Source organism: Colossoma macropomum, unplaced genomic scaffold (genome assembly GCF_904425465.1).
Source record: "Colossoma macropomum unplaced genomic scaffold, Colossoma_macropomum, whole genome shotgun sequence".
NCBI classification, from domain to species: Eukaryota; Metazoa; Chordata; class Actinopteri; order Characiformes; family Serrasalmidae; genus Colossoma; species Colossoma macropomum.
The window spans coordinates 14,595,269-14,612,982 of record NW_023494785.1 but is presented as its reverse complement, the minus strand read 5'-3'; the positions used below and the strand labels follow the sequence as shown (position 1 = coordinate 14,612,982).

Here is a 17,714-nt window from a genome sequence, read left to right as displayed (position 1 = left end):
GAGATATGCTACAAGTTATAACAACATGTACAGTACTGTGCAAATCTTGGGCACCTAAACATATTAAACACATTTATAATAATATTAAATAAGAATATAAAAACAATAATATTAGTGCTATTACTGTCAAGCTTACGCTTTTTCAATATAATTTTCTCAGGTGCCTATAACTTGTGCACAGTACTGTGTCTCTTTGCAGTTATAACAGATGTAGATACAACCATGGTCCCATGGTCCTATGGTGGCCCCTTTCTAATGGTAGACATCATGGGGGCTGATAAATTGTGCAGTAGATGACGGTCAATAGCTGTATACCTACAAAGTGCACCCATATGGTAGGACACACGAACCTGCTAAATTGGCTAATGATAGTTGGTGGAAGTGCACTATATATGTAGCTGTTGCCGCAAGAAAACCTTGCATCTTCATTTTTGACATAATTTGAAAATACATATTACTCTTTACATTTTATGTACATTACATGATGAATGGACTAAAAGAAATGACCCAAAATGACTTGGAAAGGCATCTGGTTCCATTGACTTACTTTAGTTTTTTCATTCTCCTGTAAAGTTCTTCCGACAACGAGATTATATATATATATATATATATATATATAAAAAACAAATGCAAAAAACTATGGTGAACTCTTTGAACTCCATGAACTCTTTAATGTAGTCAAAAACCAAATCCTGTAAAGTGGTGGCTAGGCAAGCTTTTAACACTCTGTATCTACTTCAGAGCTCGACAGTGGTGTGGACCCAGAAACTGGGGAGAGAGCTCAGGGATAACTTTACAAAGTCTCATGAAGACACCTGTGGATCTCTTTCATCTGCCTGACCTACATCACCTGCCATCATTGCACTGCATCCCAAAGCATGTCTCAGGACAAATGGATCTTAACTTTTCTAAAGCCAGTAATTTAGGCACAACCCTGGTGTTATTTCTGTGGAGATCATTTTTCAGCATTTGTGCCAGGGATGAGCAGAGCCATGTCTGGCTACACGGTAAGGCAACAGCACCTTTCAGCCCAGCTGGCTCAGCAGTTAAACCATTATAAAATAAAACAAGGTTCTAAGGCGTATTAAAGGAAAAAGGACAAAGAGAATAGATCTCACTGTCACAATGACTGTTGTATATACTGTTTTTTTGTTTTTTTTTTTTGGACGAGTATGTAAAATGTTATGATACTGAACACATCACTATGGATGCTGGAATCTCTCACTATTCAACAAACTCAGTGTTGCTGTTTTGTAAAGCAGATACATGTTCTTAAATTTCAGGTACTTTTGTTTCTTTTTTTATGTCAGAAATGTTTTTTTCCCCCCATAGCAGGCTCTTGCTCCAAGTAAAAAAGTTCTAGTAAAAAAAGTAATGCAACATTAAAAGGAGCTTCCATGCCAAATCCAAAATTTAATGTGCGATTCCTTGTTATGGAGAAATTTAGTCTATATTTCTCCACACACTATGTATTCTAACTTAACTTTGTGATCACAGATCATGGTGGTTCAGGGCTAAGGAAGTGGAACATATCACTTGCTGTAAGAAAAGAAGAAAAGGGGGAGGGAAACCTGACAGGGTCATCAGGGCCAAACAGATCTTCAATTACAACCCTGACACAGTATGTTTAGATTTTTGAAATTTATCACCAGTAGCAAACAAAAGGTAGCTACCCAGCAGAGAGGTACTGAGTGAAGCATCAGAACAGGATTAGACATTTAGAAGTGTTAACACACAAACATAAATGTTTAATTTTTCCTCACAAAGGAGTAGAAAACAAAAGAGCTGCGTACAACTTTACATTAGCCTAACAACAGAATAAAAGCCATACATTGTAGTATTTGAGGAGAACAGTCTATCAGAAACCAGTGTTAACTATTCTAGACATCCACCTCTTTGATCTTGCGTTTCACTCCCATGTTTTTACACCTTCATGTTTCCGTCGCATCCTTCTACTCAGCTCCTTGCCCTCCTGTCTGCTCTTCTCCTTTCTCCCCCTTCTTCTTGTGCCCAGACACAATGTCATCGATGCGCAGGAGCAGGATGGCCGTCTAGAGAGAAAGAAAATAGTCTTATTAGACTGCACAGCTTGGTAATGATGGAAGAAGAGTAACTGGTATAAGAATAGGGAGAGAGAGAAGCAGAGAGAATCAGGCTCTAAATTCAGAGTGTGGGAGTGCTGAGGGATTATTAAATGCAAGACTGTGCTCTTATGGGTGAGTTTTAGTGAGGCTGCATTGGCAAAGTATGACAGTGTAAGTTGGCAAAAGCTTGCATGAAAAATAAAATCGAGTGCAAGAGTATTGGTTTAAACAGTGTAAAGAGGAAAACCACATTAATGACAGAAAAACACTGATAAAATGCTTATGATCCCATAAGTACATGGTGATAGACAGCAGAATGAGAGAAGGGACAGATGAGTTCTGAATCTGTACCTCCACTGCAGTCTTGTACGTCTGAGCTTTGACAGCTAGTGGCTCCCAGATGCCCAGCTCTGCCATGTCTGCTAGAGTGCCCGTCTCTCCATTCACTCCCCATGAGGTGCTGCCCTCCTGGGTGTGCTTTGCCTGCAAAAGCAAGCAGAAAGACCATGCAGTTATTTTTACACATAAAAACCAGCATGGCAGTTAGACTGACAGAAAAATGTTTATAACAAACATAGAAGAATACACAAATGTTAAATTAGAGAGGCATACACATACACTACCACAAGCAGTATATACAAAATAGGGTCGATCCAAACAGCATTTTAAACAGGCTTTGAATTCTCAGCGCTATTTCTGAACTATCTGAGTACTAAAATACTTGTTCCTAAAATCACCTTTAAAAACGCCCCCCTCGAGTCTCGATTTCTCTTAAGTGTTCTTCCTCTTGAGCTTAGGGAGTTTTTCTAATGTTGGCTTTGGCTTGCTCATTTGGGGGTTGGACTCTGATTTTCTGTAAAGCTGGTTTGTGACAATACCTATTGTAAAAACTACTATAAAAATAAATCTTAACGTTTAACAATTAACCATAATAATATTCATTACTACAGTTCAAACTATAACCAGTAGGAGACAATGATGTATTAATGGTCAAGCTAAACCTCAGCTACTCATACGCTGTACATCACTACAGAGAGTGGTCCACCTGGACCTAGTACTGAAGTCAAAGGACACAGTCTATAACGCAAGAGGGCCGTTAAACTGTCAGGTCCACCCCACTAAACATGGCTCTCGGTCCGCAGTCTTGCAGGGTTGCTAGGTAAAGTGAACTTCACCCCGTGTCACATTCCTCTACCTAAAACCACAGCCAACGACACCACCAGCGCCAGTGTTCTCCTCTTCCACCAAGGCCAGAACTCATCACAACAAACAGGTTTGAAAGCTATGATTGTTGCCCTCACCAAAGCCCCTAATTACTCTAGTAATCAGAGACTTGTTCGTACTGGAATAAGCATGTAGCTTACTGAGTGGTACTCGGTTAGGGATCACTATACTTGCATATTTGAGATGAATAATCAAACTTGTCATGTCTCCTTGGTATACAGACCTCTTACTGCAAATTTTACACAACAATTTTCTTATCATCCAATATTTTAAAGTGCCCCACAAATATAAATTCTTGAGCATCTCTGCTCTCTCAGCTTGAATGGCCTCACAGAAAGCTGTAGAATTTATGCTCCGACACGACGCAATGCCTGGCATGAACCAACTATGATGTGTATTTTTATCATTTTCCACGTAATAACCAATGTTATATTTACATTTTGTGGCTTAAAAAATTAAAGGAATATCTTTTTTTTTATTATTATTTGAATTTACACCATTTCAAGTTGTTATTGACTGAAAACAGACTACTGATGGCAAGTGATTCCATACATCTGAGCATGAGTGTATATGCCTTATCTTGAGAAGCTGTTTAAGTACACAGATAGCTCAGGCTGGTGGTGCCACACAAAGGAACATACCCTAAGAGACGTGAGCACACGGATGGTGGAGGCACCGCAGTTCTGGATGAGGGTGCGGGGGATGACCTCCAAAGCCTGGGCAACAGCACGGTAAGGCCACTGCTCTACGCCGGTTAGGGCTCGTGAGCGCTCTGTAAGCCTGTGGGACACAGCCATCTCCACAGCACCACCTCCTGGCAGCAGGTATGGGTCCAGCAGCACATTACGGCAAACCTGCATTGCATCTTGCAGGTTACGCTCCACCTCCTAGGAGAGAGCACATTACATTTAAGGAATATCATCTTGATGTTATTGTGGTAAGCATCCAAAGCATAGTTGTGAGTGAATAATATTAAATCTGTAGTTCAGTCACAACTCAGATGCCTTCCCTGCTCTTCCATGACATTGATCACATCCTGCATGTTGGTTTAGCATTAAGGAAAACTAGCAGTGTGTGGATACACCATTGTTGCTTACAAGTGAAGAAAAGGCAGAAATAGTCTCTTCAGCCTTTCGCCTAGACCATGTCTCTTACCGCCAGGATCTCCTTGCTGGCTCCTCTCAGCAAGATGGTGCAGGCTTTGGGGTCTTTGCACTCCGTGACAAATGTGAAATACTCATCACCGATCTTCTTCACCTCAAACAAGCCAGCTCCTGTTCCTACATCTTCCTCACGCAACTCATCTGTCCTACTGGCAATGCGGGCACCACAGGCCCTGAAAAAGTAACGGACATATAAAAGACATATAAGAGGATGATGTCAAGTCTTCAGAGTTAGACAACAGGAAAACAGAAGACAAAATGAGATCCATTTTTCCTTGCCTGAAGTCTTACCTAGCAATGCGGTTGTTGTCGGTCTTTCTGATGCGACGAATTGCAGTGATGTTGGCTTTCATCAGATAGTGCTGAGCAAGATCTGAGGGGCATAATTGTGAGCATACAGTCAATCATCACAGACAATAACTTAGTATACCATATGCTACATATACAGGTGACATGGATTAGGCTGAAAAGATATTAAAGGTAATCCTTTTATTAGGGATTTAGAGGTTTCTATTTGATGCCAGGGCCAGTGTAATAAAGCAGTGTGTATTTTCTATAGGATGCATACATTGAATGGATTTGTTGGTATGTGAGCATGCATGTGTGTACCTGAGATTCCTTTCTCAGTAAAAACCAGGTCGGGTTTGAGACGGATGATGTCTTCACAAATCTGCTGGATGTACTCTTCCTCCATCTGCAGGATTTTTGCAAAGTCTTCCTCACGAGTGATTTCTATATCCGTCTAAGAAGATTAAAAGTTGAAATGAAGAGAAAATCTGGAATCTGAGTTCAGTGGTATAAACAGAACTGCTATTCACATATTTACTATTAGAATGCCTTATAGATCACATACTCAAATTAGAAATCCACAGTGAATAGTGGATGCCACACAGAGCATGTCAAAGAAATCGATGCGGTAAATTTTCTGGTGAGTCTGAACTCGTTTGGGAGCTACAGGTGGGTGATATGGTGAAAATACATTGTAATACATCAAGACCTTTTTCTTAAAACATAACACAATACTCAGCTTTTCTGGGATTTTATAAACTGGGACAGTAAACTGTGTTAGTGCCAAAATATGACCTAAATTTTAAATACAATATATTAAGTTTCATATACTTCACTGCACTAAATCAAATCAAAGAATACTAATTGAGCTCTCTTTATAACAGAACATACAGTTCTTTAGTGTTTAAGCACTGACAATTTCCACATTATGCTCAGAAAAGCATGTTGTGTCAATGTGAATAATTTAGTACGATAATGATGAATATCAACTGGGAGCTATGTGTGTCACAAAATTCATGCAAGTGGGTCTCTGTTAGTCCATCTGTCTTACCTGGCTCTCACCCTTCTTGTACTCTAAGGAGCAGTCAAGGAGCACGATTCTAGGGTTTTTGATGAGGCGACGCATGCGAGGGTGGGTTACATCCTTATTTACCATCACTCCCTTCAGCACACATGAGTCTTCAATGATCCCACCAGGGACCTACACACACAGGCAACAATTTGATTAATCCTTTTACTAATTTCAGTTAGTACTGGGTCACTGAACTGAATCCCTCCTGTTTAGGAGCAGGTGCACTGTTTCAAACTTCTAAAATCTTCTGAACTTCTATGAAGTACCACCGAATCAACAGAACATCATCTGCAACATCTACTTAGACTATGTTCACATTACCAGGCTAAAATGGCCAAAATCATACTTTTTTACCTTTATGTGACAGAGATATAATTTTGTCCGGAGCTGTGTGGACACAAATCTGATCTTTTCGAATAGGATCTAAGACTAAGTCACTTTCATATATGGTCCTAGATTGGTTAAATATCTGATTTGTGGCCATGCAACTTTAATAAGAACGGCCATATTAAATGTGCCATATCATGACATAAATAAGTCCACAATAATGACACATAAGTCAGTTACACAAACGTAAGCCATCAAGTCAGAAAGATCAAAGCAAAAAAAACTCAGAATTGGGTAATGGAGCTTGTGATGTGAACACAGCCGTAGTCAATGTTCCTCACTCCGTTCAACATTTTCAGTAACTTAGAGAGTTTTTGTGGCATGCTAAATTTTTCAGTCACCACTGAAGCATTTTTGTCTTCTAGCACAAAGATAAGATCTGGATCACTGATTCCACTTCGTTCAGTTACACAGAAAAATAAGACTGTATTCAATTATTTTTTAAGACTGCTGAAAACAAGAACAACTTTGATGATATCATAAATTCATGTTAATTACAAAATAATGAAAATGCTGTTTGAAACCATGTTAACTTGTTCCAGAATCACCAATCAGATCTCACATGTTTATATGGCAGGAAATGACTGTCCAAATTCTTTTTCCCCAGTCAGTAACAAAAAGACAGCAAGAGCCACGCACATAATACCTTTTAAAGGAATTCAACCTATAGAAAGTAAAACATTTTCTTTTCCAATCAGTGTTTTATTGTGAACATACTCCAGAAAGAAACCAAAAGGAATCCCTAGGTGATTCTACCACATACAAATGTGTGAGGTTTAAACACTTATGCATATTTCACCTTTTTATTCTTTTTAGTCAATAAAATTTTGTACTAGAGCCTTAGAACACTAAATACACACACAGGCAGCATACCACTTAAGCTTTCAAATAACAATAACGGTAATTCTACTTGACGTTCTCAGAAATGCTTGATGAGCTGTGCTTCACTACATGAAATAAAACTCTGGAGATGAGTCCTACCTTTTCCACCTTGGCATATTTCTTAATATCGATCTCCTTACGGCCGTTGTCCTCAAGCTCTACAGTGCGCACTGCATCCAGAGCAATGTTACATGCCAGGCTTGACCAGCGGCTCAGTGCCTTGGTGTTGATGGCCGAGTTAATGATCTTCAGCATCATGTCCCGATCATTCGGGTCAACTGGAGTGCTGAGGGACAGAAGCATGTTTAAGCTAACATGTCATTCAGAGCCTATATACACGTGTTAGTTGTACAACCAGACACACTCCAGACAATTCATAATCACACTGACTCACAGACCTAGCATGCATGGAAAGAGATTCTACCTGATCTCTTTAAGCATGTTGAGCATGTCGTCCAGAGCCTGCCTGTAAGCACTAATCACCACTGTGGGATGCATCTGCTGCTCTAGGAACTGCTCCGCCACTGACAGCATCTCTCCAGCTACACACAAAACATCACATTTTGTTGTACTGTGATACCACTGATGCTTTCAAACAGCCCTTAAATGCTTTTACACTGGAAAACTGCAAACATCCTCTACTTCCAAGAACCTGGCACCATATTTAAACAATACAAGGAGGTGACAACAAAATGATGGCAACAAATGCACACTCACCCAGGATAATAACAGAGGTAGTGCCATCTCCCACCTCCTCGTCTTGAGTGCGGCTGATCTCAATCATGGACTTGGCTGCAGGATGCTGCACTTGGATCTACAGGCAAAGACAATGGGAGTCAGTGACATATTACCCTGAATTTAAATCGCAACAGTAAAACCCAAGATCCTTCAGAGCTCTTACCTCTCTCAGAATGGCATTGCCATCATTGGTCATGACAATACCTCCCATAGGGTCAAGCAACATCTGCACAGAAGAGGCACATTTACATCATCTGGTTCATCAAGTGCATCATTTAAAACACAAACTGTTAAATTTAAAGAGAATTAACATTTGCCTGAACATTAAACCTGATCTATTAGAGTAAAATGTGAGATAATGGTAGAATGGGAAAGGGTGCGGCTTTCGGGTATAACAAACGCGACCACTTAGAACTGATGCTAAGGCCTTACGGGTACACACCTTCATCATAGCTCTTGGTCCCAGACATGTCCTGATGACATCTGCTATGGTCTGAAAACCAAAACCAAATAGCAGATTGTAAGATCACACATTAACTGCAACCACAGACATGTGAAGTGTCTATGAGTGAGTGAGAAATGAATGACTTACCTTAGCTGCGCTAATATTTCCAGTCTGGACCTTCCTTCCAGACTCTCTCTTCATATTCTGGCCTAAAACAAAGACAAGAGATTTAAACCAGAGCACTGAAAGGGTGGTGGACCCTTTGAGTCTGGAGTTAGCTAGTGAGAAATACAGTTTGCACATCATACTAACCAGTGAACTAAGACATTACTCATATTCAACTTTTGTCCACAGTTTTCTTTTTCTTGAGTAACATAAAACTATAATGCCATGTCTGGCCAGCAATTCTAGACAGGCGAGATTTCCCAAGAACAATATCACATTTAGAAAGGCAGCGTTACGTTTGGCTCCAAGAAACTAACGTACATATTCATTATCCAGCAGACAATAAGCACATCAAGTCCACCGAGATAACAGTGAACTATCTACTATTTCCAGAGAATATGCAGCTAGACAGACACAGACTGACAAGTGAGCTTAACTAAGGTAGGCTAAAGCTAGGCTAGGCTAAGCTAAGCTAAGCTAAGCTAAGCTAAGCTGAGTTAGCCGGTGACCATGCCATGCCCATGTTAGCCTGTTAGCCTCGCTGACAATTACAAACTGAAAGGTCTATCACAAGGTAAAGTTCAGTTGACTGACGTTTCCTTAATATTACGCCTAACACGGCACACATTTTAGAAGGCAAAAACAAGGATTCTCACTAAGTACGAGAACCGGTCGGCCCATCATGTTTGCAGCGTGGTTTTGTTAGCCGGCACCCAAATCCGCTCCGCACGGGGAAGAAGAAAGGACAGCGAGGCGGGGCCGGAGACTCGGCAACGGGCTGCACCAATCCGCGACGGAGAAGTTCTGACGTACAACCCTCTCCACCAATCACAGCATCCATTTTTGGCGTTTTGGGTGGGACATAGTAAATACAGCGTGGGGAAGTAAGTATCGTGGGTGGGGTTAAGATGAACGTACCAGAATTTTCCCTCTGATGCGCTAACGGTACATATAAAGTAATGATACGCTTTTCAGGTCATTTTTCAAATTATTATCAAGAGAAATAGCAACCCAATAAAGTAGTTAAAATATCAGACTATATAACTCTTAAATACGGACTTTAAAAAAAAACCCACTACATCAATTAGGGTTTATTTTTTATTTTGTTTGAAGACATGAGAAACCTGCAAAGTACAACATAGTATTCAGGCCTGAAGAGGTAGAACAGAAATCCCATCAGTTTCACTGCAGCTGCTGAATAATTCACCACCACCACACATTCCAACGTCGAAACTCGTCTTCCTGTTATTTTAGGACAGGTTTAATTACCAATTCTAATTTTAATCGCCAATTCAAGAAAAATAACCTTTCTGATCTAAAGATTACACACTATTCAAATACCTATTTATTGAACATACTAGTATATCATGTAGCTCAAAGGAACTGCATTAATTCTGTTGCTCAATCACAACTAACCTATGTATATTACACTTCTTACACTTTGTCTCTAAACACATATTACACACTGTGAAACAGTAAACAGAGCACTAAGAAAGGCTAAAATGTCCCATGTTCAATGTCAGCCTTACAATTATCTAAAATGACTTGCAGTGTGTGAACTACTGAACAAATTACTGACAAGCATTGTCCAAGTGAACAGTATAAACAAGGATTTTTTTTAACAGGAAATGGCACAATCTTTCAGAGGATGAAAAAATATTTAGACACAGTAGATGTTGCTAGGAAATCTGAAATAATGCTTTCAGAAATTCTGATTACCAAATTACCATGATAACCTACAATCTAGTTGCCTGACACTGTAAAGACTAGGGCACCAATAAATCTTGTACCAACTGAATACACATACCCTTTTGAAAGGGGCACTATGATCACTGGGTTTAGCTTCCTTAGTAACCTAAAGTAGAACCTCTTTAGTATCTTATAGGGGAATTTCTGCATAATTAAATGGTTTAGATGTAAATATAAGTCATTTAGAGTGTTTTGATGTGAAACACGGCACCCTAGAAAAACTTGCAGAGTCAGAATTCTTCACAGCAGTGGAAAAAAGCACCAGACATCCAAGACATTTAATGTCTCTATAAAAGCTACTTCACAAAGTTATTCATGCAAAGTAGTTTAAAAAAAAAAAAAACCTTCCCTTGATGCCTGAGACGTTGTTTTACAATGGTTTTGTGATAAAGTTTTGGCCTAAAATACAATGTCTATATTTGCCTTTTACACACTGGACCTATCACTAGCACTGTAAAGAAAATCTGAGTCAGTGTGTTCCTCTGCAATACACCATTTCACAGCAAACCACTATGAGAGAACTTGTTTACATTTCAGAGATTAAACTGAGCAGAATTTTTGAAAAATCAGTGCAATTCTGCTTTAAATTATGAGGAAAACTGTCCCAGTATTGTGACAGATATACAATCTACTGTTAGGAATAATCAGGTCAGAGGAACGCATATTATGTACTGTCAGGGCATCTGCTTACAGGATATAATTTGAGATAATTTACTCTTATTTACTAATATGAAACTATTCTTGCATATTCTATGAACAGTCTCAGTGGAAAGAGAACTGTACTCAGTAAAGAAAACAGAATGCAAAAAAAACCAAAAATTTAAAGACCGCTGGTTCAGAAACAGGTCTATCTTCAGTTTGAGTTCTTAACCCCTAAAATTATACTTTAACAACAAACATCTGATATGAGGATCTGCTGCTGGATGAGCCCACATCAATCACTTTGACATATAATTCTTATTCTTAGAAACTAGGATATTCTGTGTTGGTTTCAGGACAAAATAACACCCTTGGCCTGTGCTCTGTCCACAGAGTCAAAAAAATTGCAGACTATCTGTTCATATCTCCATTTTCTGGACTCTCATTTTCATGGTTATTTGAATGAAATTCACAGGTCATCTCTTGATGTGTGTAGGACCAGAGGATTTGTAGCCTCTTTCTTCAGGTAGCTGATGAAGTCAATAACCTCTCGTCCACCCTTAGGTAAGAAATAAATCAACAAAAGCAATAAATCAACTGCATTAGCGAAAAATAATTTCACAGCCATGTGTGTGCACATTAATCATGCTTATTTACACACATTCATTGTCACTCATTTCCAACTAAGTATGCTTACTAGTGAAATGAACCAGGTGGCCTTCAAACTTAACCAATGATAAATACTCTTAAATGATCTCTGTTTAACATCACGAAGGTTTTAACATCCCTACAGTTTACGTACCTCATATCGCCTTGGCTGGTCTTTTTGTCCAGCAGGTGCAAAGTAAATAGTTGGAAAGCTAAAGTACAAAGATATTTATAGCACAATCAATGTGTGGTAAGAACATGAACGAAGAAATAAGTGTGAACATGTAAAAAGAATACAGCTTTACCCTTGTACATCATAGTTTGGAGGAACATCATTGGCAGTGGCGTCCATCTTAGCAATGACCATGTTGGGATCGCTGGACAGCTGAGACACATTACAAGAGTATTACACAATCACTAAGCATATAAAATAAGCCAATGAAAGTACTGAAATCCCCCCATACCTTCTCTCCAAGCTCAGTATATTTGGGCTCCAAATTTTTACAATGACCGCACCAAGGAGCATAGAACTCCACCAGTACGTCTTTCTCTGGGTTGTTCACAATCTCCTCAAATGTGTCTGCAACCACAACCTGCATAATCCAGTCATTTAACATAGACCAATTTACTGTGCTTATCGTCAATTATATGTACATCAATACAGCAGCGGTGGTCAGATGGTGTTTCTAGGTGTGTACATACTTTGACAGGGCCATCATTTGACTCTGGGACAGGCTCCGATTTGATGTATTTCTTTAACCGGCCAGCAAAATAGTCCTCCAGGAAATTTTCCAGAGATTTCCCATCTCTCCTGCAAAAACCACAAAAGATGTTACCAACAGCATATTTTTAAAACGGACATCGCTAATTAGCTGACTGTTGAACCATTACCTTAAAACTTCACTGGCTGAACTATGCTTCCAGATTGCTGAGAAGTGCAAAACAGGCAGTAGCTAGGTTTCCATCCACATATTTTTATGCATGTTTTGACAAACTGAATGAAATGGCTTTATGTAAACAGCTAATATGTAATACAAATCACAAAAACTGCTTTAGATGGATGTAATTTAAATAGAAAAAAAATGCGATATACTACAACTGAAACAAATTCACTGAATACATAATGTGAATGCTAACAGAATATGGTTGTATGACTGCTCATGTTTCTAGGATGACATAAGGCAACAGTGGCCACTGGAGTAATGAAGAAATGACAACATCCCCTATCAAAGGGGAAAAAAAACCCAACTAAATCATTATGTTTGCCAGTGTGCTCAATCTGCATGCTCATATGATTTAAAATATAGCCGTAAAATAAAACAAAACAACAGAACAAGAAGCTGCTCGTTGTTTAACGATTTGTCTGTAAACTCGCCTTTTACTTCAAATGAATACACTGGCACCTTAACATGCTACAGACAAAACAATCCTATCTACTGGACATTGTCTCACAACTGCATGACATTTTTCTCCATTTGCAGTCAGGGAGGTATTTTAAGGGTACGTACGTGAACTCCTCCTGCATGATGTACTTGTGTCCTGCTCTGGTCCTGATAGTGATGATTGGCAGTTCTCCTCCATCAGAAAGCCCCAGACCAAACTCCTCCTCCAGCTCCTCCTGGAACTCCTCCCAGTCCGCCACAGCAAAACTCAGTCCACGCAACTGGAACTGAGTTGCCACCTTCATCACCCTGAGAGGAAGGGGGTTAAAACAAATAAGTGCATGAATATAAGCATGTAAAACCAAGCACTTCCCAATCATAACAGGTTTGTTACAATTGGCTGTCCAAAACAACTCACAAAAATGAGGGAAAAAATTTAGCAAATTCATAAAAGGCTGTTTTCTTGAGTTCTGGGTAATAGAAAAAAATCTTAGAGCAGCTTTGACACCACACTATGAAAGATCTCACCTGTTCCTCCAGTAATTTGTACCTTTTGGATTCCGCACATAATCAACACCATAATAAGCCGTAAGCAGATCGCTCGTCCTCAAAATGTCTCTGTTCCCGGAGTTCAGATGAGGGCACAGGCCAAAGCTGAATACAAAGAACAAAAATCACAATTAACAACACTGAATGCATAGTGTCGGCTTAGGCAACTAAAGCAAATAAATTAGCCTTTTCAATACACCATGGCCGTGAAACTGGTGTTTGAATAAAGGACCACATTCTGGTGTTTCAATAAAGTAAATTACAGCGTTCTCTGGTCAAGTAAACTTGGCCAAATTACTTTGTCACTATGAGGGAGGTCACCTGAATCGGACCAAAAACAGAATGTAATAAACGGAGGCTGGAACAAATCAGAAACACACATGTTGTCCCTGATGAATGTACGGAGCAAAGAGGTTGAAATAGGTTCTGTAAACTTCATCACACTCTCCTCAAACTTGCTGTTCAGGTGTGGCGGTCGAAACAGTAGGACGCACCTGGAGGAATTTAGGAAAGTGAAGTATGTGTTAAATAAAAACGTCAGCAAAATCCATTAACGACAATATTTTAATATTTAAAACGAACATCAGTCCTTCTATCAAAACGCTGTACAGCCTCCTTCTACATACTCTGTGTCAACATTGTGTTTCAGCCCAATTCTCAGATCTGTGGAATGAGCGAATCGGTAGCTGTCCCTCAAAGCACTGGAGGCCTTTAGAAACTCAGCAAGCTGCAGACTGTCTGTTCCTGAGAAGAAGCCTGGCACACAGGGACAAGACACAAAAGTAGGAGCAATTTGTTATTTAAGACGGACCCAAAGCAGTAAATCACATTCCAAATTCTGCTGCTACGACACTTAAATGACTAATATGACTGACAGCAGAAGCTGCTACTGGGTTAAATGGTGAAATGGGCTAGGAGTAGAACAATGGTGCAGAGATGCAGGTTTTGTCTCTGAAATCTCTTTAGAAGTAGGAATGGAAGGAATACATAATCCTTTGGTCAAGGCATTATGGTAATATTGCGCAAGTGCCTCTATGTCACATCATAGCAAAATCTTGTCTGTTAGATTATATCAAAATGTTTGATTACTGGTATTTTTAGCTTTTGAGACAATGACACAAATGCGACGTAAGATAAAGATTGTGAAATACTGGCACTTAGAAGTAGACGTAGAATGCCTCTCAGCCAATCACACTGCAAGATCAGAGCTAACTGTGGAATAATTAGACTTATATACACAGAAATAAGCATTTTCAGACTAGAGATTTGCACATCACAGTAAAAAACACCATAGGAGTGGTCATTCTCATGCCACGCTTCACTCAAGGAGCTCAGATTATCAAAAACATTACTACCATCCAGGTTTAGTACAAAGATATTAGCAACCAGGAATATGCAGGCTAATCTGTCACTGTCTCCAAATCATGGTAGTTTTCTTTGAATCCTTTTTTTTTTTTAACAGGATTACAGCTCACCCACTATGCTGGCATCGAAAGTGTTTATGAAAGAATTCAAGTCAGCCTCGCTGTGCAGAGGTACAGAGCTTGGTCCAACCTGCTTCTTCATATAGCTCACAATTCCATCTAGGAAGTCAAAAGCACACCAAAAATAAATCACACACAATGACACATGGTTACCAAAGATCTAGGTACAGACGAAATTCACGCACCTGCTGTTCGGGGGCCATCGTATGAAGAAGCCTCCTCCCCATTACGGAAGATCTTCAGTGTCGGATATCCATTCACCCCAAACCTCCCACATGTCTCGGAGTTCACAGTGCAGTCAACCTGATTGTAAGAAACAGTAGTTAACACATCTGCATTTTAATGTATGTTTTACAAAAAACAACCGTTTAGTTCTGCACGAACAAAAGTCTTATCAAATCAAGGGTTTTAATATGGAGTTTGTCAATTGCTGTAACAGCCTTTACTCTTCTAGCAAGCCTTTACACTAGCTGTTGGAACATTGCTGTAAGGATTTGACTGCTTTCAGCCACAAGAGCATTAGTGAGGTACTGATGTTGGATGATTAGTTATGGATCACAAAAGCACTCCAACAAATATTGCTCTATCAACGCAATTCCACTGCTCCGCAGCCCAATGCTGGTGGGCTTTCTACCCCTCTAGTTGATTCTTGGCATTGGGCATGGTGACCTTAGGCTTATGTGCAGCTGCTCCTTCCAGAGCATCGTATTCTACTAACAATGCTTTTCTATGGAGATTTTACAAGCTTTTTGTGTGCAATTAAACACCTGTGCTAGCAATGCATCCACTTTAAAGTCACTGAATTGACTAATTAGCAGGTGTGTCTGGACACTTTTGGATATATACTGTATGCTCCCATTCAAATGCACAATAAGACTGTCATCTTTTGGCAGTAGTTCCCAAACCTGGACCTGGAGTACCCCCCTCCCCCAGCCCTGCACATATTAGTGTTTCCTGTGCTCCAACTAATCACTTCATCAACACATCCTTCATGACTTGAAGTGGGTGTGTTGGGAGCAGGGGAAAAGGATGGAGAGTCTTCCAGGACCAGGGTTGGGAACCTGTTCTCTAGTGAACTGTGAGATAATTCCTGGCCTGAAATATGATGTGGCTTTCTGCTTACCTTTGCTAGGGATACTGCTCCCTTCAGCCTGGTGGCAGCAGCTTCATATTCAGGTGCTAACCTCTGACAGTGACCACACCTGTGGGTGCAGAAAGAAGGGAGCCTTAAAGCTATATTTCTTAAATGTGATTATCTGGAGCAGTGTCCTCGCCATTAATCTTATTTCACGAACCTACAAGGCAGAAAACAACACGGGGGGAGAAGAAAGCGGATTTTAGGCAAAATAAGCTGCCTGCTTACAACGAACACACTATTACTACTGACACGTATCCTAGCAAGGTTTACTACACACTTTAAAAAAGATGGTTCGTCAAAGGTTCTTTAATAAATGCAATGGTTCTATTTAGAACCATGAGTTCTATATAGAACCATTTCTGGATCACAAAAGCACTCCAGCTTAATGGTTCTTTGCATAAATGGTGCTTCAGACAGATGAAGAATGTGTTGTATACGGTTCTATATAGAACCTTTTAAAAATGGTTCTTTATAGCACCAAAAAAGGGTTCTGCTACTGTTACGATGTCAAGCTTGTAACAATAGCAGAACTCTTTTTGGTGCTATATAGAACCATTTGATCAAAAATATTTCACAATGTAAAGAACCATTTAAGCATGAAATCGTTTCACACAGAACTCAGGGTTCTAAATAGAACCATACCCTTTACTAAAGAACCCTCTTCTCACGTGTTTAGTTCTCCTGCGAGCATGTTTTCAGTAGTGGTGAATGTGCTGAGCTACAACGTTACACTACTATGGCTAATTAGCAGTACAGCTACCGGCACATTCACACTATGACACTATTATAATGTCGCACTCTTAACGCTACAAGACGCTATTTGTAACCGACGCAGCCGACCGGCTCCCTGTATAGTGAAGGGTTTCGTACCACGGAGCGAAAAACTCCACCAGCAGGGTGTCGTGTGCGGCCACACGGACCTCAAAATCAGCGTCCCCCAACTCCAGCACATCGCTGCCCTCCACACACAGCGAGTTTTCCAGCAAGACGCCGAGACAAAGAAAAGAAAAAGGCAGCAAAAACATGTCAACAGTACAGCAAAACCGACACGACAGCCTGTATGTTACTGAATGCGGTTCGCTAAGCTAGCGCCGAAGTCTTTTCACTAACTAGGTAACTCAAGTTACTCGAGTTAAAGTTGAGCTCGGCGTTGTTGAGAGCCCAGCAGCGAAGACGCTCGCTGATTGGCTGACGCGTCTGACTTAAAATACCCATCTTCGGTAAACCACGCCCACACATGCAAATTTAGTACAAACCCATCAACAGGCAGAGCAGCGTGCCAGTATTAAAATTTAGAACACATAAATCTACCAGATCAAGATTTCTTAGGAAGCTGGCCAGCTTAAGGCAAAAGTAGAGTGTCCAACGGCAACGTCCTTACTCTCTCTCTGAGGACTTGAATTTGGGCTTGTTATCTGGCTAACTTTGCAATCCTACATAGGGAAATACTCCCTAGTATGAGCAGCCTAGCAGAATAAATTGACAGTGTTTATCCTTATTTAGCTGATCTGCACAGTATGGCCTGAAAGTAAGCATCTCGTATACAATTCTCATCTCCTCTTGTTGAATTCCCTAATACAACACAAGGAGACAATGGTTCTAAAACCTGAAACATTAATAAAGTGGCATTAATGTAGAATTCAGAACAGTGATCTTCCTTTACATTGAAGTTGAAGC

General features: G+C 40.0%; 2 protein-coding genes across 2 annotated transcripts; both read right to left on the bottom strand.

Annotated features, from left to right (window-relative positions):
• Window positions 1-1,626: 1,626 nt before the first annotated feature.
• On the bottom strand, window positions 1,627-9,210 carry cct3 (chaperonin containing TCP1, subunit 3 (gamma)). The gene is made up of 14 exons (XM_036583603.1): window positions 9,105-9,210; window positions 8,431-8,492; window positions 8,281-8,331; window positions 8,002-8,064; window positions 7,818-7,914; window positions 7,525-7,642; window positions 7,200-7,386; window positions 5,811-5,960; window positions 5,081-5,213; window positions 4,763-4,844; window positions 4,464-4,644; window positions 3,950-4,195; window positions 2,436-2,567; window positions 1,627-2,051 (listed from the first exon to the last, which is right to left on the bottom strand). The coding sequence occupies exons 1-14, from the start codon at window positions 9,130-9,132 to the stop codon at window positions 1,953-1,955; spliced, it is 1,629 nt and encodes a 542-aa protein (XP_036439496.1). The 5' UTR covers window positions 9,133-9,210; the 3' UTR covers window positions 1,627-1,952.
• Window positions 9,211-9,540: 330 nt separating this feature from the next.
• pdia7 (protein disulfide isomerase family A, member 7) lies at window positions 9,541-17,204 on the bottom strand. The gene is made up of 13 exons (XM_036583592.1): window positions 16,908-17,204; window positions 16,023-16,101; window positions 15,085-15,202; window positions 14,891-14,998; window positions 14,042-14,171; window positions 13,796-13,909; window positions 13,395-13,520; window positions 12,993-13,175; window positions 12,187-12,295; window positions 11,949-12,077; window positions 11,790-11,869; window positions 11,639-11,696; window positions 9,541-11,395 (listed from the first exon to the last, which is right to left on the bottom strand). Exons 1-13 carry the CDS (start codon window positions 17,060-17,062, stop codon window positions 11,306-11,308), a joined length of 1,479 nt encoding a protein of 492 aa, XP_036439485.1. The 5' UTR covers window positions 17,063-17,204; the 3' UTR covers window positions 9,541-11,305.
• Window positions 17,205-17,714: the final 510 nt, after the last annotated feature.

Coding starts and splice junctions, on each gene's coding strand:
- cct3 (XM_036583603.1), bottom strand. CDS start 9,132: ATGATGGGCCGACCGGTTCTCGTACTTA. Junction 8,493..9,104: donor CCGACCGGTTCTCGTACTTA/GTGAGAATCCTT, acceptor TCTTTGTTTTAG/GCCAGAATATGAAGAGAGAG. Junction 4,645..4,762: donor GACAACAACCGCATTGCTAG/GTAAGACTTCAG, acceptor TTACTTTTTCAG/GGCCTGTGGTGCCCGCATTG.
- pdia7 (XM_036583592.1), bottom strand. CDS start 17,062: ATGTTTTTGCTGCCTTTTTCTTTTCTTTGTCTCGGCGTCTTGCTGGAA. Junction 13,521..13,795: donor ACATTCATCAGGGACAACAT/GTGTGTTTCTGA, acceptor CTTTGTATTCAG/CTTTGGCCTGTGCCCTCATC. Junction 12,078..12,186: donor CAAATGATGGCCCTGTCAAA/GTATGTACACAC, acceptor TGGATTATGCAG/GTTGTGGTTGCAGACACATT.